At 34.7% G+C, this 23,736-nt stretch overlaps 1 protein-coding gene across 1 annotated transcript in view; it reads left to right on the top strand.

The window, feature by feature from the left end:
- MIPOL1 (mirror-image polydactyly 1) overlaps nucleotides 1-23,736 on the top strand; it is a 239,146-nt gene that overhangs the window by 183,091 nt on the left and 32,319 nt on the right. The window contains exon 10 of the mRNA XM_047074696.1: nucleotides 13,339-13,569. Within this exon, the coding sequence (XP_046930652.1) occupies nucleotides 13,339-13,569 (231 nt within the window). The remainder of the gene's footprint in view (nucleotides 1-13,338; nucleotides 13,570-23,736) is intronic.

The raw sequence follows: 23,736 nt of genomic DNA on the forward strand, positions 1-23,736 counted from the left end.
GAGTGTCCACTGATCGATCAATAGATTAATTTTTTTTTTTTTCAACGTTTATTTATCTTTGGGACAGAGAGAGACAGAGCATGAACGGGGGAGGGGCAGAGAGAGAGGGAGACACAGAATAGGAAACAGGCTCCAGGCTCTGAGCCATCAGCCCAGAGCCTGACGCGGGGCTCGAACTCCCGGACCGCGAGATCGTGACCTGGCTGAAGTCGGACGCTTAACCGACTGCGCCACCCAGGCGCCCCCGATCAATAGATTAAAAAAGGTGTGTGTGTGTGTGTGTGTATATGTGTGTGCGCGCGCGCGTGCACGTGCTTCTGTGCATAATGGAATATTACTCAGCCATTAAAAAAAAAGGCAAGGAGGGGCGCCTGGGTGGCGCAGTCGGTTAAGCGTCCGACTTCAGCCAGGTCACGATCTCGCGGTCCGGGAGTTCGAGCCCCGCGTCAGGCTCTGGGCTGATGGCTCAGAGCCTGGAGCCTGTTTCCTATTCTGTGTCTCCCTCTCTCTCTGCCCCTCCCCCGTTCATGCTCTGTCTCTCTCTGTCCCAAAAATAAATAAAAAATGTTGAAAAAAAAAAAATTAAAAAAAAAAAAAAAAGGCAAGGAAATCTTACTATTAATGACAACTTGGTTGGACCTAAAAGGCATTATGCTAAATAAAAAAGGTCAGAGAGAGAAAAACAAAAACTGTGTGATCTGAATTAAGTGTGGAGAATCTTAAAAAACAAACAAACAAACAAACAAAAACACTTAGAAAATGAGATCAGATTTGTGGTTACCAGAAGCAAAGGATAAAGGAGGGGGAGTTAGAGGAAGATCGTCAATGGTCAAATAGCACAAACTTCCAATTACAAGTAAGTACTAGTGATATAATGTACAACACAATGACTGTAGCTAACACTGCTGTAGGATATAAAGTAAAGCTGTTAAGAGAGTAAATCCTAAGAGTTCTCATCATTAGGAGAAATTGTCTTTTATTCCTTTCTTTTCTTTGTATTGTATCCATATGAGAGGATGGAGGTTAGTTGAACCTACTGTGGTAATCATTTCACAATATATATAAAGCAACCCATCATGCTGTATACCTTAAATTCATGCAGTGATGTATGTCAGTTATTTCTCAATAAAACTTGAAAATTTCTTTAAAACATTTAATTATTGAATATCCCACAGCACTTGAAATTGATGCAGTAAGATCAGTTCCTGATTATCTAAGAGTGGATTATATGCTTCATGAATTTGGTGACCTGAGAAGCAAAATAGTACAGAACTATGCTCACAAAACCCCTCATATTTATATACCCCATACAGAAAATGGGCAACAAAACACATCTTAAACTTTACCGTATGACATATAAATACACTGTTATGATCATCACTAAAACTATGGAAAGCAGCCATGATTGGAAGTGAAATGAAACAAGTATACCTCTAAATTTGATGAAAAGGAGAGTTGTGCTTCTGAGAAGATGGAAGAAATAGAAAACATAATGAAGAAACAAATGAAAATTGTATTTGTTTTCCACATGAAAATTTTGAAACTGAGGAAGACAGTAACTGAAATGTAAAGCCCAAGTATGGGCTCAAGAGCAGAATTAAGAGGACAGAAAATAATCAGTGAACTGAAAGAACAATAAAAATGATTCAGTCTGAAGAACAGAGACATAGACTGGAGAGAAAAAAAATGATGAGAATCTCAGGGACCTACAAACTATAATACAAGACCAAGCATTTGTGTCATTGGAGTCACGGAAGGAGAAAAGAACAAGAATAGAGCTGAAAACTTACACAAAGAAAAAATGGCTGAAAATTGTCCAAATGTGGCAAGAGACATAAACGTACAAGAAGTTGAGAGAACTTTAAACAGAGAAACTCAAATAAATATACACCAAGACACACCATAATTAAACTTCTGGAAACTAAAGAGAAAGACAGAACGTTGAAAGCAGCTGGAGAAGAACACCTTGCCTACAGGGGAAATACCATTCACATTACAACAGGCTTCTAATCAGAAACTATAGAGGCCAGGAAAAAGTGGCACAATATTTTTCAAGGACGGGAAGAAAAAAACTGTCAAGGCAAAATTATAGACCCAGTGAAATATAGTTCAAGAATAAAGGCAGAAATCAAGATATTCTCAGAAGAAGGAAAACTAAGAGACTTTGTCATGAGATCTATCCTACAAAAATGGCTAATGGAAGTTAGCTCAAAAGAAAAAAAACATGATAGAAAAACAAACTTTGGAATGTCAGGAAAGAAGGAAGAACACTGAGCAAATATGGAGAAATATAATAGGCTTTTTGAGTTTTTAAGTTATGTTTGATGGTTGAAGGAAAACCTATAACCCTCTCTGATTTCGTTCTATATGTATGTAGAGGATATTTTTAAAATAACTATAAATAAGGGAGGGTAGAGGAATGTAAACAGAGGTAAAGTGGAGCTGGTAAAATAATAACATCAATAGACCACAGTAACTTATGTACATATAATGTTATACCTAGAGATACACTAAAAGACATTGTAGGGTGCCTGAGTGGCTTAGTCGGTTAAGCATCCAACTCTGGATTTCAGTTCAGGTCATGATCCCAGGGTCAGGGGATTGAGCCCCTCATCAGGCTCCATGCTTAGCTTAAGCATGGAGCCTACTTAAGTTTCTCTCTCTTCTCCTTCTACCCCTGCTGACCCCCCTTACACATGTGCACTCTCTCTCTCCCTCTCTCTCTCTCTCAAAAAAAAAAAAAAACCATTCTAGATCTATAAAAATGAAACTTCAAAATATGTTCAAGTAACCTACAGGGAAATTGGAAAAAGAAAATAGAAAAAACAAAGAACAACAATAAAACCTCAGGGACAACAAACAAAATAAAATGGCAGGCTTAAGCCCCAACTTAAATGTTAATGGTCTAAATATAACAACAGACAGAGATTGACAAAGTGGGTTAAAAATTATGGCCCAATTCTATACAGGCTGCAAGAAACACAGCAAATAAAATTATTAAATAAGAGAACAGAAGATAAACCATAGAAACATGAATCAAAGACAAGCAAGAATGGCTATACTAGTATCTTATAAACTTTAAAGCAAGAAAACTTACCAGAGAGGGGCATTAAATCATAAAAAAAGGAGTCCATGGGGGCGCCTGGGTGGCTCAGTCAGTTAAGTGTCTGACTTCGGCTCAGGTCATGATCTTGCGGTCCATGAGTTCGAGCCCCACGTCAGGCTCTGTGCTGACAGCTCAGAGCCTGGAGCCTGTTTCAGATTCAGTGTCTCCCTCTCTCTCTGACCCTCCCCCGTTCATGCTCTGTCTCTCTGTCTCAAAAATAAATACATGTTAAAAAAAATTGTTAAAAAAAAGGAGTCCACAAAAAAGGCATAACAATTTTAACTGTGTTTGCACCAAACAAGAGAAATAAAAGTATATTAAGCAAAAACTGATAGAACTGAAAAGAGAAATGGACAAATCCACAATTACAATTAGAGATTTTGACACCTTTCTCTCACTAGACAGAAGAAAATCCAGTGATATAGAATTCAACATGACCATCAACTACCAGGATCTAATCAACAGTTTTAGACATTCCACACAATAGCAGGATTGTTTTTTTTTTTATAAATGCCCACAAAATACATACCAAGATAGATAATATTCTAAGTCATAAAATAAACCTCAATTAACTTAAAAGAACTGAAATCATATAGTGCATGCTCTTCGACCACAAAAGAATCAGAACAAATGTTAGTAACAGAAAGATAACAGGCAAATCTCCAAACACTTGAAAACTAAACCACACATTTCTAAATAACCCATGAGTCAAAGAAGAAGTCTCAAGGGAAGTTGTATAAACTACATGGAAGTGAGTGAAAATAAAAATACAACATACCAAAATTTGTGGGACACAGCTAAAACAGTTCTTAAAGTAAATCTATAACACTAAAATGAATACATAAAGAAAACTGGAAGTATATCAAATCAACAATCTAAGCTCCTACCTGAAGAATCCAGAAAGAGAACAAAAAAAAAAAAAAAGCAGGCAGAAGGAAGAAAATTATAACGATAAGAAGAGAAAGAAAACACTTTACCAATATCAGAAATGGAACAGAGAATAGTACTATAGACTTTACAGATATAAAAAATAAGGGATTACTGTTAACTCTACACACACAAAAATGGCAACTTAGAAGCAATGTACCATCTTCTCAAAAAAAAAAAAAAAACAAAACATACAAATTATTGATACATGCAGCAACCTGGATGAATCACTAGAGAATTATGCTGAATGAAAAAAGAAAATCCCAAAAGCAACCTTTTCATTTATAAAACGTTCTTGAAACGACATTATGGGTTTGGGGAACAGATTAATGGTTTTTGGAGTTTAAGGAGGGGAAGGAGAGATGGGGAAACATGAGGCATCCTTATGGTGATATAACTGTTTTTTATCTGAACTATAACAATGTCAATATCTTGGTGGTGCTTTTATACTATAATTTTATAAAATGTTACCATCGCAGGAAAGTGGACAAAGGACACCAAATTTTTCTGTACTATTTCTTGCAACTGCATGTGCATCTACAATGATCTCAAAACAAAAGGTTTATCTTTAAAATATTCTCCAAAAAAGGTGATGGAGTGAAGTGTGGTTAAAGGTAAATTATGGAGCATATGGGGCTGTATATTAAGATAAGGAGAAAAGGAAGGGACATAAAATTGATGTAATCCTTTTATAATACTGGAGGCCACTTGTTCAAATAGAGAGCACTTGTTTATTTATTTATTTTTAAAATTTTTTAATGTTTATTTTTCATAAATATGCAGAGCACAAGTTAGGGAGGGGCAGAGAGAGAGGGAGTCAGAATCTGAAGCAAGCTCCAGGCTCTGAGCTGTCAGCACAGAGCCTGACAGGGGGCTCAAACCCATGAACTGTGAGATCATGACCTGAGCCAAAGTCTGACACTTAACTGACTGAGCCACCCAGGTGCCCCTCAAATAGAGCATTTAAACAACAATGTTCAATAAATAAGTTTTTGTCTGCCTCCTGAAGAGTAGCCACGATGTTAGACCCTAGAAGGAAGCAAAGAAGAGTAAAACATAGTTCCTTCTTTAAATAATATTATAATCTAGTAGGAAAGATAAAACAGGTTACAATGGCTATAAAGGATAGTAGAAAGTGATGAATATGATGAATATAATATAAAGGATATGGAGAGGGTATGGGAACTTAGAGGAAGAAGTGTCTCCTTAGGCAAGGAGGGTATGAAGTGTGACTTTGTGACAGTTGTTGCAAGTTGTCTAGATCTTGAAGTGTAGTGATAGGACATGTGGAGGGACAGAAACAGAGCATTCCAAGTAAAGGCAATAGCACGAGCAGTAATCCAAAATGAAAAGTATGAAGGCATTTTCAAAGAAGAGTTTGCATTTCCATTTGACTAGAATAAAAAATTTTGCTAGAGTAGGTAGGAAGAAGTCTGAAAAGAAAAGTAGAACAGAATTTTGGAGCATCTTGAATGTCAGACTAAAACTTGGGACATCAGCCCAGAATTCTATATTCCATGAAGTTATCCTTCAAAATTAAAGGAGAAATAAAGACTTTGTCAGATAAACAAAAACTGAGGGAATTTGTCACCAGAACACCTGTTTTGCAGGAAATGTTAAAAGAAGTTCTTCAGAGAGAAGGCAAATCACATAGGTCAGAAATTCAGATCAAAGTAATTGATGTAGTAAACCAGGAAGTAAACATAGTCACTATCCTCTCCGAAAATGTAGACTTAAGACAAGGTAGCACATACTTCTGCCTTTCATACTTGCTTTATCTTTATTTATTTTAATTCAGTAAAACAAGCCAAACCTGCCTTTTTTTTTTCCCCAGAATGATTGAAGAATGTTATCAGTAAGTGATAAAGGTTAGGAAAACTAGTTTACTTCCCCCAATTCCTGAAAAACCTGTAGAAACAGGCAGTTGTTTTTAAAAGTATTTATAAAAGGTCTGGGTATTACAAGATTTTATATAAAGTTAATTATAAATAAATAATTTATTTTAAAAAGTATACATGGATGAATACCCATTCTTTGCCAGGCATTGTGCTAGATATTTTCACATAGCTAGATCTCCACATTTTGTTCTCCTGTGAACTCCATGAGATTTTTCTCATTGTTCTTGAGTTGATAAAATTAATACTCAAAGGGGTAAACTATTTTCCTAAGGTCATACAAAGGGGTAAACTATTTTCCTAAGGTCAAATGACAGGACTGAAATTTGAATATACTTCTTCAGAGTCCAAACCCAACATCTTTGCATGTACACCAAGTTTGGCTTTTTTGACAGATAAGATTGGATAATTCTTTTTTGTGGGTTCTGTCTCTGCAGTGGGGGATGTTTAGCAGCATCTCTGGCCTCTACCCATGAAATGCCAGTAGTACCCCCTTCTCAAGTTATGACAACCAAAAATGCCTCCAGATGTTGCAAAATGTCCTGGGGGACAAATGTTGGTTTATACTGTGGTATCTCACCTCTAAATTTTTTTTAATTTATTTATTTTTTTTAATTTTTTTTTCAACGTTTTATTTTTATTTTTGGGACAGAGAGAGACAGAGCATGAACGGGGGAGGGGCAGAGAGAGAGGGAGACACAGAATCGGAAATAGGCTCCAGGCTCTGAGCCATCAGCCCAGAGCCCGACGCGGGGCTCGAACTCACGGACCGCGAGATCGTGACCTGGCTGAAGTCGGACGCTTAACCGACTGCGCCACCCAGGCGCCCCTTTAATTTATTTTTTAATGTCTTATTTATTGTTGAGAGAGAGAAAGAACATGAGCAGGGAGGGGCAGAGAGAGAGGGAGACACAGAATCTGAAGCAGGCTCCAGGCTCTGAGCTGTCAGCACAGAGCCTGATGCAGGGCTCAAACTCATGAACCATGAGATCATGACCTGAGCTAAAGTCAGAGGCTTAACCAACGGAGCCACCCAGGTGCCCCCTCACCTCTAAATTTTTAATTTGAAAATATGTATTCAATTAAAGTGACGTATATAGAACACTTGGTTGATTGACCAATTACTGTAAACAAATGAAACCAGAAGAGTAAGTGCATACTATAGGATGATGAGTAAAGTGACTCAAGGACGTAAGTAATACCTGATCATGGAGACAAGAGAGGAAGCGGGGAAAAATAGCATCAACACTCGATATAAATGGAAAAGTACTAGTTGTAAGAATAAGCTGAATCCATGTATGACATTACAGTTGGGAGAAAAAGAGTTCAACACGCAGGTAAGCAGATAAGCTGAGGAGAACATAAATATCTGCAAGCAGAATGTAGAAGTGGGTCATAAACTTGATAATTCCAAGATGTTTTAAGCTGAGGCAGTACAGAGAGTCGGGGACTGGGAAAATATTACCGCAGACTTCAGGGAATAGACCAGGAGACATTGAAACTGAGACAGAAACCACTCCAGAAAGGAAATCTGTTACATGCTACTTACTAGTACTATGTCCATGGAAACGTATATTCTCCCTTTGCCTGCTATTGGATTCAGTGCAGTGAACAGCACAGGAGACCATGTACGGTATCATTTGACATGGATTAGAATTATAGTATGAAAGATTACTAAGTAAATATTTTCAAAATCTCACTTTCTAAACTCAACATCCAAAAAACACATAATCCATTGAAGAAATGGGTAAAAGACATGAACAGTAACTTCTCCAAAGAAGACATCCAGATGGCAAATAGACACATTAAAAGATGTTCAACATCACTCATCATCAGGGAAATACAAATCAAAACCACAATGAGATACCACCTCACACCTGTTAGAATGGCTAACATTATCAACTCAGGCAACAACAGATGTTGGCGAGGATGCAGAGAAAGAGGATCTCTTTTGCACTGCTGGTGGGAATGCAAACTGGTACAGCCACTCTGGAAAACAGTATGAAGGTTCCTCAAGAAATTAAAAATAGAACTGCCCTACGACCCAGCAATTGCACTACTAGGTATTTATCTGAGCGATACAGGTGTGCTGTATCAAAGGGGCACCTGTACCCCAATGTTTACAGCAGCACTATTGATGATAGCCAAAGTATGGGAAGAACTGAAATGTCCATCAATGGATGAATGGATAAAGAAGATGTGGTATAAATCTACAATGGAGTATTAGTTGGCAATCAAAAAGAATGAAATCCTACCATTTGCAACTACATGGATGGAACTGGAAGGTATCATGCTAAGCAAAATTAGTCAGAGAAAGACAAATATATGTTTCACTCATATGAGGAATTTAAGAGACAAAACAGATGAACATAAGGGAAGGGAAGCAAAAATAATATAAAAACAGAGAGGGGGACAAAACATAAGAGAGTCTTAAATGGAGAAGAAACAGAGGGTTGTGGAGGGGGAATGGGCTAAATGGGTAAGTGGCTTACGGAATCTACTCCTGAAATCATTGTTGCACCATGTGGTAATTAACTTGGATGTAAATTATAAAAAATAAATAAATGATAGCAAGGAAAAAAAACATTAAAAAATAATATATAAGGAAAAAGAAGACATCTCACTTTCTATACAAATTACAAAAATTAAAGAATTACATAATTTGAAAACTGGAAGAGTGAATTGAAACTTGGTGTATGATATTACCTCATTAACTTCATGATAAACAGAAATAGTTCCCGTTCTTTGTCAATCAAAATTGTGTAAGCCACATGCCTTGGAATTTCTGAGAGTGATTTAATGGCTCTTCTGCCATTGTTTTATAATTTATTCTACTATGGCTTAAAATATTTTCCAATACAACATCATTTAAGACCAAAAAATTGTAATGCTACTGCCATGCTGAGAATGCATCTGAAAATCAATAACATTGAAAAGAGGTTAAATGTGATTTGATTCTATGAAGAAAGCTAAACAATGTGGCCCTAGGGAAGAGCACTGTGAGGGAAAAACCAGCACTAAAACAAAAATATGCTTCAATGGTATAGATTTATATATTCTGGGAATCTTTCCCCTCTATTTCATCTTTATTCCTATAAAAAAATTTCCTTAGGAATACAAGCATCTTGATTTATCGATGTTCTTAACACCTGTGTTCCCATTTTTAAAAATTGCCCTTTATAAATAGAGTATTAATATGTTGGAATTAGGAAGTAGATCATAAGATGAAACTGAAAAAAAAATTACAAATTATTCAAAGTTCTAAGAAGATAAAGAGTAAGGTCACTGAAACAGAATAACGAAGAAGGAACACCAAAATTTAGATTGAGGAGTCATAAAAGGTTTATCTGAGAAAGCAGTATTCATGCTGAGACCAAATGAAAAAGGAAGTTTGTCAGAGAGAGGAGACAGCATTACAAACAAATCCTCAAACAGGAAAAAGCTTGATGTACCTGAAAAACAGAATGTCAGACTAAACGATGAGGAGGAAGAGAGAACAGATGATACAAGACTTTGTGGCTCCGTGGCCTGTAGGGAGGAGTATTTCAGCTCAGGGAGAAAGACTGTGGGTTCAGATTCTGGTTCTGTCTGATGTGTGAGATTAATTAAATTACTTCCCTCTGATTGTTTCAATTTCTTTCTCTATAAAAATCTAATATTGATAGGACTTCTCTCATAAGTTGTTGTGAGGTTTAGTGAGTTTAAATAGGCAATTTGTTGTTTTATTTTGAGAGATTTATTCTGAGTGCAATGAGATGCCACTGCAGGATTATAAATGACATCATCTGATTTATTGGGGTTTTTTAAATTTTTTTTTAACGTTTATTTATTTTTGAGGCAGAGAGAGACAGAGCATGAACGGGGGAGGGTCAGAGAGAGAGAGGGAGAGACAGAATCTGAAACAGGCTCCAGGCTCTGAGCTGTCAGCACAGGGCCTGACGCAGGGCTTGAACTCACGAACCGAGAGATCATGACCTGAGCCGAAGTCGGACGCTTAACCAACTGAGCCACCCAGGCGCCCCTGATTTATTGTTTTAAAAGATCACTCCAGCGATTGCTTCTGTTTGAGAAAGTCTTGATGGGAATTTAAAGGTCTCCAAGGCATTTTGAATGATGAGTAGCTTGTTGAACTTGAGAGTAAAGGATCCCAGTCATGGGTCCATCCAATAGAAAAATGAGATGTAAATTTGAAAAAAAAATTTAAATGATAGAATACTAGTAAGTGATAAATGATTAGAGAATGAAGTCAGGATACCAAGATTTTAATAAAGATGAAATTTTTAAAAATCATTGATTTTTTTCCTTATGTTTATTTAGTGAGAGAAAGAGGGTGAGCAGGGGAGGGCAGAGAGAAGGGGAGAGAGGGGGATCCCAAGCAGACCCCGTGCTTTCAGCATGGAGCTCCATCTCACAGTCAGATCATGACCTGAGCTGAAATCAAGAGTCGGACACTTAACTGACTGAGCCACGTCCCCCTGAAACATTGATTCTTCATATTTAATTGGCTAGAGTATACTGAGTAGTGTCATGGACATCATAGACAAATGCAGAATTTTCAAACGAAGCTGCTCACTGTGAATTTTAAATGAGACCATGTATGTGAAATATATAGGAATGGTTAGGCTACAGTTTTTTTTTAAAAGGGCAAAAAGCCAAAAAGCACACTGCCATTAAAGAAACAATGATTAATTGGGCTTTATTCAAATTAAGAACTTACATTCAGCAAAAGACAATATGAAGAGAATGAAATTGCACTGTACCCCTACTAGAATGGCTATAGTGAAAAAGACTAGCAATCCTACTCTAAGGGAGAATATAGAGCAATTGGAACTCCCATACATTGCTGGTGGGAGTGGAAATTGGTTGGACCATTTGGGGAAACTCTATGCACTCTATGCATCATGTACTAAATCTGAGCATACATACACCCTATGGAGCAATTCTACTTCAGAAATGAGTACTTATGTCAATTATATCTTAAGAAAGTGGGGTTTGGGTGCTTAGGTCCTTCAAAAGGTAATGTACAAGAATATTATAGCAGGGTGCCTTGGGTGCCTTGGGTGGCTCAGTCAGTTGAGCATCCAACTCTTGGTTTCAGCTCAGGTTATGATCCTAGAGTTGTGGGATTGAGCCCCATGTTGGCCTCTGTGCGGAGCGTAGAGCCTGCTTGGGATTCTTTCTCTCTCCTCCTTTGCCCCTCTCCTCTGCTCATGCTCTCTCTCAAATTAAAAAAAAATTTTTTTTAATTTTAAAAACTTTGGGGTGCCTGGGTGGCTTCAGCTGGTTGAGCATCAGACTCTTGGTTTTGGCTCAGGTCATAATCTAACAGTGGTTTGTGAGTTCCAGCCCCACATTGGGCTCCACGCTGCCAGTGTGGAGCCTGCTTGGGATTCTCTGTCTCTCTCCCTCTCTCTCTTTCCATCTCTAAATAAATAAAATGAAAAACTTTAAAAAATTTTTTAATCAAAAATAAAAAAATATTAATAGCAACATAATAGTGAAATGATTAAGTATATTGTATTTTCTATTTATACAACAATATTTTTTTCTTCAATGTATGAAATTTATTGTAAAATTGGTTTCCATTATACAATACTTCATAGCAGTAAAAACAATGAAGTGCATGCAACAATAGGACAAATCTCATAAGCCTTATTAAGTAAAATAAGTCAGACAAACAGTTCAAAAGCAGGCAATACTAATCTTAATAGAGGTTGGTAAGTGATTTCTTTGGGAGAGGGGAATTAACTGGGAGGGAATACGGGAGAATCTTCTGGGTTTGTTATATATTTTGTTCTTTACATTTTGTTAAGCTGAATACTTTAGATTTGTGCACTTTATGTAATTTAAAATATAATTCACAATTAAAATGTAAGTTATAATCTTTTAAATGTAAAGAACATAAATAAACTTGTCTTCTTAAAGGTTTTGATTTTGTTTGTAGTTTCTGTCTTTCTTGGATCTCTCAAGTAGACAAAGAGGGTGGATTCAAGGAAACTGGAACATGGAATAAGAGAAATCAAAGTGTGAAAGAACATAGAAAGAATAGGGAAATAGGCAAGAGACAGGAATATGGATTGGTAGAAAGAACTGAGAATTGAAATCAGGGTTAGATAAATAACAAGGGGTGAGAATCATAAAGATACTTCTTTGCACTCTACAAATACGGCACTAAACACCATTCTTATTTTCATGTAGTAATCAATTGACCACAGTTTAATAGCAGTCTTTCTTCTTAGGAACTAAGTTGAATCTTGAAATAATTTATTTCGGTATGCTAAGTGTCCCTGTTGTATGTCCTTATTTCTATGTGACACCTACAAAGTGAGCACACTGGAGAGATTTATAGGTTACTTAAACAAAAGAAGAAATTTATAATTACTTTAGTTTGAACAGTTTTAAATAAAGTATCAGACTAGATATTTGGCCAGTGCTAAAGTTTCCTGACTAGCTTTTTGCAGCTTTAAGATTTATATTACTTTTTTTCACATCATCAATCTGTATTATATAGTTAGGTTGTTTTACTTCAAGTCTCCCATCGACATTTCTTTTGTATGCATATACTGAAATGATTTTATTTAATAAAAAAAGAACATCTCCTGTGTGGATTTTAAATTTCCCTTATTAAATATTTATATTTTCAAAATGTCTTTATTTAATTGAGTGAGGTGCTTGGTGCCATTTCAAAATAACCTCAGGTGGTAGGTGTAATGACATATCAAAGATTTGACCTTTAGCATTTTAGGGTTCTATTTGTCTGCGTTTTCTTCTGCATTCATTTAGTCTTAATTTATATGCTATTTCTCTGTATGACTTAATGAGTGGATATATTTGGCATGAGATTCATTAACAAAAAGAAAGTATATCTGAATACATATTATTTTTGTGCAGTCAGACTAGTGATTTTAACTTCATTTCTATCTGTGTATGGGCTGATCAGTATTTGTACAAACCTCATTCATTCTCGTTAAGTGCTCAGCGGAAGAAACCCTGGATCTACTAAACTGATGCCCATTCTCTTACTTCTCACTTCTTTGCAGTCAGCTTATTATATTCTTTTATTTACCTAGAGGTGCTTTATTTTCTAATTCTCTGCTATTCCTTTTAAAGAAAATTGAATGTAATATTTACACTGATGTAATTAAATTAACATCTTGCAGCATCTTCTTGTATGCTCTGGTAACATCAATAATCATTTGTCTGGGTAGCTTTCAGCCTAGAAGCAGAGAAATATAATAATTATCAAGGATAATATTGTGATATAAATATTATTTTTATTTACCCTTTTAAGTATGTCTCAATTGACTTTTAGAAATGGGTATATCTAACTGGAGATTTTTGTTAAGTAGATTATTGGTCAGTAAGACTGCATGTTTATGTTGAAATTATTTATTTTTATGTTTTTCTCAGCTTACATAAATCTTTATCCCAAGAAGAAAGTCTGAAGGATCAGTTTAACCATACCCTTGGTACTTATGAAGAAGCTTTAAAAAATAGAGAAAACATTGTTTCCATCACTCAACAGCAGAACGAGGAACTGGCTATCCAACTGCAGCAAGCTCTGACAGATCGAGCAAACATGGAATTAGAGCTTCAGCATGCCATGGAGGCCTCCCAAGCGGCCAATGACAAAGTTCAGAAGTAAGTAAAATGATCTTGCATTATTTCAAAAGCCTGGAACAAAACAAAACCAGAACACTTTCTTTTGACAACTAAAATAATATAGTATTTATTATTCATACTGTTGGTGGTTTCAGACAAAGGAGATTGAGAAGAATGAATTTTGTTATTTTTTAGATTGCCTATCATATCCATATTTGGGATCATTTACTTGAAAATCATGGCCACTATTTAGGGCAAACCACCTGTACTTAATAACTGGTCTTCATCAGTTCATGAAGGCCATACATGAAAAACTCCTCTCATAGGTAATAAGTAAAGTTATTGGCAAGGGGAAGAGGTAGTCACGTAATCAACTTTACTTATTTAGCTTCGTGATAATCCTGCTTGAGTTGAGATCATCTGTGAGTGACTTTGTAAGCTGAGACCTCTAGGCACATAGAATAGTTACAGTGGAATTAATTTTCACGTTTTGTTCTTCTGAAGTATTCAATACAGCTTTTCACAGTGCATAATTACATTTGTTTATTTCTGATGATCTTTGCATTTTTATTAAAATTTAAATAAAGCTACAAAACAAGTCAGCCTTATGATAGCTAGCAAAATGTTAACATATATCATACAAAGAAATCACTTGTTAATTTATGGGACTTGAACATTGTAGCAGAATTTCCTAAGGCAGCTTTAATGTAATAGAACTTGTCATTTTAACTGAGCCCATCTTCAAGTATTGTTAATAGCATTTTGTCATTACAACACTTAATTGTCTTTAATTTCTAAGACATACGTTTTTCCTTAATTATTTTTTTCAGTCTCACAGTATGAAGTAGTGCTAACTTCAAATTTTCTTCTTACACTTCTTATTTGAAAGTAAGTCATCTCAAAAATTTCCCCAACATCCTGGAAATTATGCTTTGAATAGTAACCCAAAGTCAGGTAAATCTGTCGTTAAGACCAATTTTAAAACAGATTAGGAGTTATTCATGCTTATTAAAATCTTTACAATCAGGTTATCTTGAAATTTGTGATTTATGGTATTATATTTTTTGTAGGTTTAAAGATTAGGTTTATGTTCAGTCAGAAACTGTTACCCAGTTAGTCACAATGTACATTAACATTCTAAAAACACTAAGATACATAAGTAGATCACATTTCATTGTAAATTACAAATCAATAACTTTTGACAGTCAGAATCTAATTTAGCTCTTAAAGTCTACAAATAATTACAAATTTCAGAGTTTTCTTTACATATAATCTTTAATTTGTATTCATGATTAAAATTCCCTTAAACACTGTTTTCCAGAGACCAATTAGATTTCTATAAAATCTTTGGAAACGTCATCAACCTCTTATTTTTTTGCATCTCCTCAACTATTATTATTATTTTGTGAAAAAAAAAACAACTTTGTATACCAAGAAGTAGAAATAACATCATCTCAGATAATGCTTTAAGTTGAACAGGTTTAACCTTTTGAAAAATTACTATATTGTCCTATTCTTCATATTTAACAACAGACAGATCAAAAGGTTTTAATGGAATGATACCAGTGGATAGAGTTTAAATGAAACAGTTATGTAATTTAAATGTTAAATTTTGATGTAAATGTTAAATCTTTTATTCTGATTTCCAGCAGTAAGACTTAAATAAAATATTACGAGGCTTTCCTGTTCATATTCAACCTACTGTATTTTATTTTTAATTTCCCTCCAATGGGCAGTATATCTTCATTACAGTTAATGTGGGCATCAACCTATATAATTGCGTTTAAAAGGATAACCTTCCAGGAAGCCAACTTATAAGACTTTGTTAGATGGTGTTAATATTCTCCATATAACCTGAAATTACTGTTACTAGTAATTATTTTTGAAGGTCCTTTGTAAATATGTCAGTATTCAAGGCAGTAATTACAATGTAAACTAAAAAGGTCCACATTTCCCCTTTTCCTTTCACAACCAAATTTCTTGAATGACTGATCTATGTTCACTATCATATTTTTCAATTCCCATTCACTGTTGTGCTACTCAATACACTGTGGTAAGTTTTATGCTGAAATTGTTCTTTTTAAGATTACCAGTAATTTCCTAACTAAAAAATTCGATGGCCCATTTCTAATTATATTTTTATTATAAAACTAATATATGATCATCCTAAACAATAAGATACTCCTATATCTTTGGTAATATAGCATAGCGGTTTAAGAGCTCGGGATCTGGATTCAAAATGTGTAGGTATGTGAACCTGGACATTTTATTTTAAAACATTGTGCTGATGTAGATCATAATATATGGGTAATAATACTGCCACCTCATAATGTGGTAAGAATTAGATGAGATAAACACGTAATGCCTTTAGAATAACGCATGTTGCATAGTTTCTCCTTCTTTTGCCATTTCACTCCACACTGCAATATCTCATTCTTCAGAGGGGCTCTGTCTTTCAAGACTAAATACCTTTATATACATGGGTTCCTCTGCTTGTCACCTTTTACCCTTTTCCCCCATGAAAAACTTACTCATCCAGGAAGATTCAGTACAGCATAGAGGATAGAGGCAGCCTTTGTAGTCAAGTCAGACAGACCTATATTTCAATCCCTGCTTTCCTACTTATTACCTGTGAGATTTGGGGCAAATTACATAACCCCTGGAAGCAAAAGTTCCTCAGCTGAAAAATTCAAATGGTAATACTGCCTTCACAGGCAGGTTTGATATGAGAAATAACCTGGATACCATCTAAAATACCTAGTTCAGTGCCAGTTACTTTATTATTATAAACATTCTATAAATTATTACTATAATCATGCTCATCAAAATAACACAACTGGTTCAAGTATCTCTTCTCTACAAAGTCTTCTTCAACTTTCTAGAAAGTTAAATCACTCTCTTCTGTGTGTTGCCATAGTATTTTTGTTAAAAATTCCTCCCTTGAAAATAAAGCCCTCTCCATTCTCCTGTATTTCCTGTCTCACTAATGGTCTTCAGCAATTTCAGCACTGTCCTGATTCCTTCACTGTTTCTTACTTTTCACATGCACTTTGCTGTCAATCTCTATTTTGTTTCCTACCTGAGAATCACCTGATTCCCGCTATTCCATGCTAACTTGTTAATTGCATAACTTCAGGCCCTCATCATCCCTCATCTAGACTATTGAAATAATCATAAAACTAGTTTACCTGCCTCTAGCTCGCAAGTTTACCTTCCTCACTGCCATCAGAGTTAATTTTTCTAAAACTTAAATCAGGTTATATTACTTCCCTATTTAAAATGTTTAGGGTCCTTTCATCCCCTACACACTATTGCATAAACAACTTAGCATGGCATATGAGGCCTATCACATTTTTCTGGTATCATTCCCTCCCACGACCCCAACCACAATATCTTTGAACATGTTATTTCTTCTTCTTAAAGCATATTCCTCCCTTCTAGTACCTGGTCAAATTTTTGTTACTCTTTAGTCAGATGTTAATTTAAGTTACCTCTGTGATGTTTCTTTATCTTTTTATTTTTTTAAGTTTATGTTATTTGTTTATTTTGAGAGAGAAAGAGAGAGAGCAGGGAGGGTCAGAGAGAGAGGGAGACAGAGAATCCAAAGCAACCTCCACACTGTCAGCACAGAGCCTGATGCGGGGCTTGAACTCACCAACCATGAGATCATGACCTAAGCCAAAATCCAGAGTTGGGTCTTTAACTGACTGAGCCACCCAGGTGCCCCTTATTGTTTTCATAGTACTTAGTCCATACCTTTGTTAGAGGTCTTAATCATCTGGGTGTTATAACTGCTTTGTTTATATTTTTCCTGTCTACCTGACTCCCTGCAAAATTACCCACCATTGAGCATTCCCAAGACATGGACGCTGTTCTCTTCATCTTTGTATCCACATTCCCTCCACATATTCACTCAGATGCCTGATATAAAGTTGGTACTCTGTAAACACTTCTGAATAAATGAACTAGAACAATTTAATAGGTTGATGAGATGACAGAATAAAGTAAAAGCAGTTCAGATCAGGAATACACAGGAAAATTTCAAATGTGCACTCATCTACTTTAAGCCCTAGATAAAAAAAGTTTTCAACCAACCCAGTACCCAGTGCTAGTAGAAGAGTTTCCTGGAAAAGTGTGAGCTTTGCGGTGAGTCCTGACTGCCTCCCTCACTGGCACCGCCACTCTTAGCACTCTTCTCAAAGTCAGGATATGGGACTTTCTAGTGATCAGCTTTTAGCCCTTTTAGCCCTTGTCCTAACCACCAACTTCCATCAAGTTTAATTACATTTAAAAGACCTGAAATCTTCAGTAATAGTAGAGAGAGACTATATACTATTTCTAATAATTGTAGAATTTTAAATTTATATTTTCTTTTAGAGTCAAAAGAATTTTTTAATTTTTTTTGACCTATAGGAATATTCCTGAAGAAGAAAGCGGTACAGAATTACCATCTAGAAACTAGCCAATATTTTTAGGCAGAAACACTGATAGGGGAAAGTATAGTGAATATCAGACATTATTGTCCAAGAGCTTCTTGGGGGAGGCGGCGCCTGGCAGACTCAGAAACCATGCCGCTCGTGATCTTGGGGTCATGAGTTTGAGCCCCATGTTGGTTGTAGGGATTACCCAAAAATAAAATCTTAAATAAAAAACAAAAAACTTCTTGGCCCAGGTGTCATAAAACCTAAAGTTTCCATTCCCCTGGGTTAAGCATTACTGTCTTCAGGTACTTCTTTTTTAAAAATGTGTATGATTGTGGAAGAAGAACACATTATCATTTAGCTTTTAAGTTGCTCTTTGGCTAATCCTGGATACACTTATTTTGGTGAGCTGTGTGGAAGTAGGAGAGAACTAAGAGCAGGTTACCACCACAGGAACTTTGTAAGAAAAGCTTCTCTTAATGATTCTGCCAAGGACCACTCATAATCCTCATTTATTAAAGAGAAAACTGACACACCAGTCCATTAAGTGATGTTTTTATCATCATTAGAGATTTAAGACTCTATTATTCTTTATGCTATATTTTATTTCCCATCTGTCTTTCTGTCTATAGATATGGTTCTTGTGGCCTAGCACAAAAGTTTTCCAAAGGATTTTAAAAACATATTTGACTATACTTAACATACCTAAGCTACACATAATTACTTAAAAGTATTTACAACCAGGCTTATAAGGGTAGAAGATCTCAGAAGCTTCTAGATTTTACAGTGAAGTAACTTTTATCACATATCATCTTTACTATGGACCAAATTTACACTGATATGATTGAAATCCCTCATAAACTGTAACTATATAAGAAATAGATCAGACAAAAAGATGTAGGACAAAAGTTGTAAACTTTTAAATGTGTTTTCAAGAAAACATGTCACTATTTAAAATTTTCTTTCTTTCCATACTTAAAAAAAAACAAGTACTTACTATTTACATGTGTTCTAATTTCCAATTGCATAATTAAAGTATAAAAGATCAGCATAAAACATTTCCTTTTGCAATATAGGGCATCCTAAGCTTTTGAGTGGTATTGACAGAAAAAAAAAGAAGAAGAACATGTAAGCTAACAAAAAGTCTTTCCTGCCTCTTGGTCAAATACTGATTTCTGTGAAGAAGTTGAGGTTACAAAGAAATTGTGAATTCTCAGCCCGGTTTCCCTGCTGATGGGTAAGAACTGTCTGTAGTTCTCTTCGAGGTGTCAGGGGAGTCGCCATAGTGTCACACAAGGGTTCTTAGCGTAGAGCAAACATACTTTCCACAAACTCAGCTGCTTAATCTGTTTGCAGGTTGAATTATAAAACAGGGTAGATGACTCTGAGTGCTGGGAAGGGGAACAGAGCATTTCTACAGTTTCTTGGCTTAAAGGGGGAAAAAAAAGCCTGTATTCTTATTTTTTTTTAAGAAGCCTATGATTTTCATCAAAATACATCACTAAATTTTTTAGTTTTGTTGCTGGCTCCAAATTTTGATTTTAATCACAATAAAAACTAATTGTGGTAATATGTCTTTACATAGATTAATACAGTTGTATTGTTTTCATTAAAATTACTCTGCTTCTTGCCAACTATACCTGTGATGTTTTCTTTTTTTAATAAATTCTCAGTTGGACTGTAAGTTGCAAGGCAATAGTACACATGTCTGAACACTGTAAATACTTGTTGATTGAATCAAAGAATAAGTCTCATAAATTCTCAACTCAGCATAAGGTTTAAATCAGCAAATTATTTAATATAAGGTTGAAAGTTGATTTTGACTATTATCAATAAATGGGAGGATTTAAAACTTCTGGAAATTGCTCTTCAAAATGTATTTTGTGTTTGAGATTTAAAAGCTCTGTGAGATATGATACATATACTTCAGCAAATAATAAGTCAATTTATTTGTGATAATCTATGTGCAGATAAACTTCCCAGTCAGCTCTGGGGGCACCTTCTGAATCTAGATCCAATTAGATATTGTCATTTTTATGCTTTTTAAGAGTTTAATATTCTGGATTTCAGTAAATGATAACACATTTTTAAATTAAATATATATTTAACTTATGAAAGACAAACCTTCTTATACACTATCAAATAAGTATGTATTTTATAAAAAGTTTAATTTTATCATACATTCGTATAATGGATCACCTTTCTCATCCATTGAGTACACGTACATAAAGTAAATTTCTTTAGAGCTACTTATGTATATACACACACACAGAGATACCAAGTTTGAGAGATATGTAATTATATTTTTTATAAAAATTAGAGTTGGGCTTACACCTTTATCTTTAGAGAATGTCTCACTTTGACATGAAAAAGAAACATAGTGTTAATTGTCTATGGCATTCCTCTCTACCAGGGAAGGATTAATGTAGGATTATTAAAATTGAAGCCTAACCCAGAACTTGAAAAATTCTAATGAAGTGTAAAGTAAAGGGTGGAGGCTGAAGAAAAGAAATTCTCTAAATCTAAGAATCTTCACTTTCCCTGATAAATTCCCTTGTAGAGTTAACTTTATGGAATGAATCATAAAGAGATTGAGAGTAGGGACTAAAAAAGTAAAATTACAACGTGACTGCTTATATTTCATCTGCTTCTTCATTTCAGAACCTGTCTTCAAATAGGTGATCTAGAGTTGGGCTAATACACATTTCTGCCTACTAAGATAGATAAAACATGTTTCAGATGAGTACAATGGGAAAAAAATGAGAGAAGAACAAAGGAGTAAAATATGAGAGAGATCCATGCTGTTTCCGTTTAAGACTAAATAAAATGCAGTAATTTTTGTTGTTTTTCATTAATCTAATGTTATAGTAATTAAAAGTCAGAAATAAAGTTACTGTCATTTTAGGGAAATTATAGGATCCACTTAATGATGAAAATCATATACTTTTTAACTAGAACTTGACAGACTAAAAAACAAAACAAAACAGGAGTTCTTATGCCTCAGAAACATTCAAATGTGATTTTCACACGTTTATATGAAATGTAATTTCCTTAGAGTGGCCATATGATCTGACAAGTATCCTTTTCCTTGGTTCTGTTCTTAGCCCCAGTTAAAGCCTTTTTACTGTTTAACCCTTGACAAGCTACACAGCTCCCAGGTACTTCTGTGAAGACAGCTGAAGTCATCCATCCATCTTACCTGAGAATAGTTTTAGAACTGATAAAAATAAGATATGTAAGGTGATTTTAACTTTCTTACTTAATAATACTAACCACTAGTGTACTTTAGAATAATTTTGTAGTAAAAAAGGAAAAGGGAAGCTGTTGTAAAAATGAAATTTTAAGAAGTTTTCATCATTCCTGCTTGGGTGTTGCTCAACCTCATTATACTTGCCAGCTCATTCACAACTTTGTCCTTTGCTTTCCCTATTCTTCTTTTTTTTCTTAAACACATAGAAAATTTAATATGATGTATCTCTCTGTTAGTATAGAAAAGTCTACATTGTTATATAAATCAAGGTCTGATTTTCTTTTAATAAATCCTTAGTATACCCACCTAAAATCTGATGTATACTTCCTTACTAGGTATAGGTTTTATTCCCAAAATATAATTACATAAGACCTAAATTGAACCCAAAAACAAGTAGAAATACTGATTTCACTTGGATTCTACCATTCCATGTTTAGTTATTTCTCCCCAATAACTCAGGGATTTGCACATGTGCACCTTGGCCCTCGAAAAATATAGAATAAAAGAATCTCTTGCTTATTTCAGTGTAGCTTTAACTAGTGTTAAAGTCACAAACATTGTCCATACATAAACTTCATTCTTGATCATTTATAGTTAAAAAGAAAAAAATCATTCTGTAACAATACAGTATGTAGTAGTAGCTGAAGTGATCTTCTTTCTTCTTCATATTGTTATATATTCTTGGGCAACTCAACAGTTTTTTTCTGTTGTTCTTAACCTGAGTATAAGAAAATAATAGTTATACTACTATAGATTATTTTTCAGATGCTTCTGCAGAAAGACTAAAAGTGAAAAATAAGGCTCCAAAAATTACATAGTGAACCGTATTTTGGAACTTACTAAACTTAAGAATTTTAATTTTTTTTAATTGCTTGGGCATTTATACCATTCAGACTAATAGTCCTTGGAACATCATCATCATTTGATGTTTTCTTTTGCTGCACACAACGGCATCCTAAAGGCATATGAAAGCATATATTAATTATTTCTCTTTATGTTACCATTTGCCATTTCACAAGCTACACAATGGTGAAAGTATATATAAATATTTAAAATCTTGAAATGCCTTCTTCCTTAAATTAATTTGCCTTCTGAGCTGTGTATATTTCACATCAGTCTTCCAAGAAGTTCTCCCCTACTGACTGGAGGGCCTAATCTTTCCCAGAGTGGTGGAGTAGCACAGTTCAAGAACAAGAATGAATCTCTGTATAATCACACCACAATGTGAGGTGACCCTAAGACAGAGAACTGACCAGATACACATATGGGTTTTAGGAAGACTTTCTGATGCTCTTTTTTAACACAGCTGTGAGAAGAATGTGGCTAAGACCCAATAGTCATTCTTGAGTAGAGCTGGCAAAGGAAACCATGAGGAGAAGAGAATTTAACACATGGGTGTAAGAGAGCACGGCTTCATTGATGCGATCTGAGGGGAATGCCTAATGACTGGAAGAATCAAACTTGGCAATGAAAACACAAAGCTCTTTTCATCAATTCAAACGCAGACTCTAAAGCTGCAGATGGTCACCTCCAGCCTTGTCTATTCAGTGTGAGGTTTTATAAAATGGCACTTTGGTGAATACTAATAGATCAAAACAAAGATTTAATAACGTAAAGATGTGGTGTTCATTTTTAAATGAGTATACAGGTCAATGTCTCAGAAAAGGATAAAAAGAGTACCTTTTATATGTGGGTCTAAAGTCTTTTTGTTATTTTTCAACTTCAAAAATAAATGACATCTTTAACATACAGATTGTGTTCATGAAAAAGAGTTTACATTGTGAAAAAGAGACCAAAATCAGGGTTTATATTTACACTTACTGATTTCATTGCTTCTGTTTGAGGATTTTCAATTTATAATGTCTGTTAATGTCATTTTTTAATATTTTCTTGAAGCTCACTTGATAGGATAAATATATATTATCATTCTCAAGGATGAATCAATCTAATTAAAAATTTAGGCCAAAATATTTTATACTTGAAATAGAACTTTTTTCCCACCCTTTTCAGAGAATGCAAAGAGACATTTTTAGTACAAAGGAAGCCTTTGAACTTTAATGTTGTCTAAAATTACACTTCTGCTACTTTGTGTCTGATTTTCTAAGATTTTACAAATTCCTAATAATTGCTTATATGTTAAAAGGTAATTCATTATATTCTAACTTGTTACTTATGCTTCCATAAGTGAATCTTACTCTGAATTAAAAGATGGTATATTTTTTAGAATAAATTGCATTCTTAGATTTGGTTAGCCCTTTATAGTTTATAAAATTTAAGCTTTATTATCCAAAATAAGCTTAACATATGAATTTAAATAACTCATTAATAGCTTTCATATTTCTACTACTTGTGAAATAAATATAATTAGTAAGTCTCTATGCCTAATACTTTTATCTAGTAAGTGACACTAACGTATAATAAATCAAAGCACTAGAATTGAAAGTTAAAGGGGAGGCACCTTAGTATCTTGCAGAAGTATCAGTGAACTAACAGGACCCTTGGTTGTCATTAACTGGGTATGTAGAAGTCATTAAA

Source organism: Lynx rufus, unplaced genomic scaffold (genome assembly GCF_022079265.1).
Source record: "Lynx rufus isolate CCGP_SWC_20201006 ecotype Redwood Valley unplaced genomic scaffold, mLynRuf1.p SCAF_13, whole genome shotgun sequence".
Classification (NCBI taxonomy): Eukaryota; Metazoa; Chordata; class Mammalia; order Carnivora; family Felidae; genus Lynx; species Lynx rufus.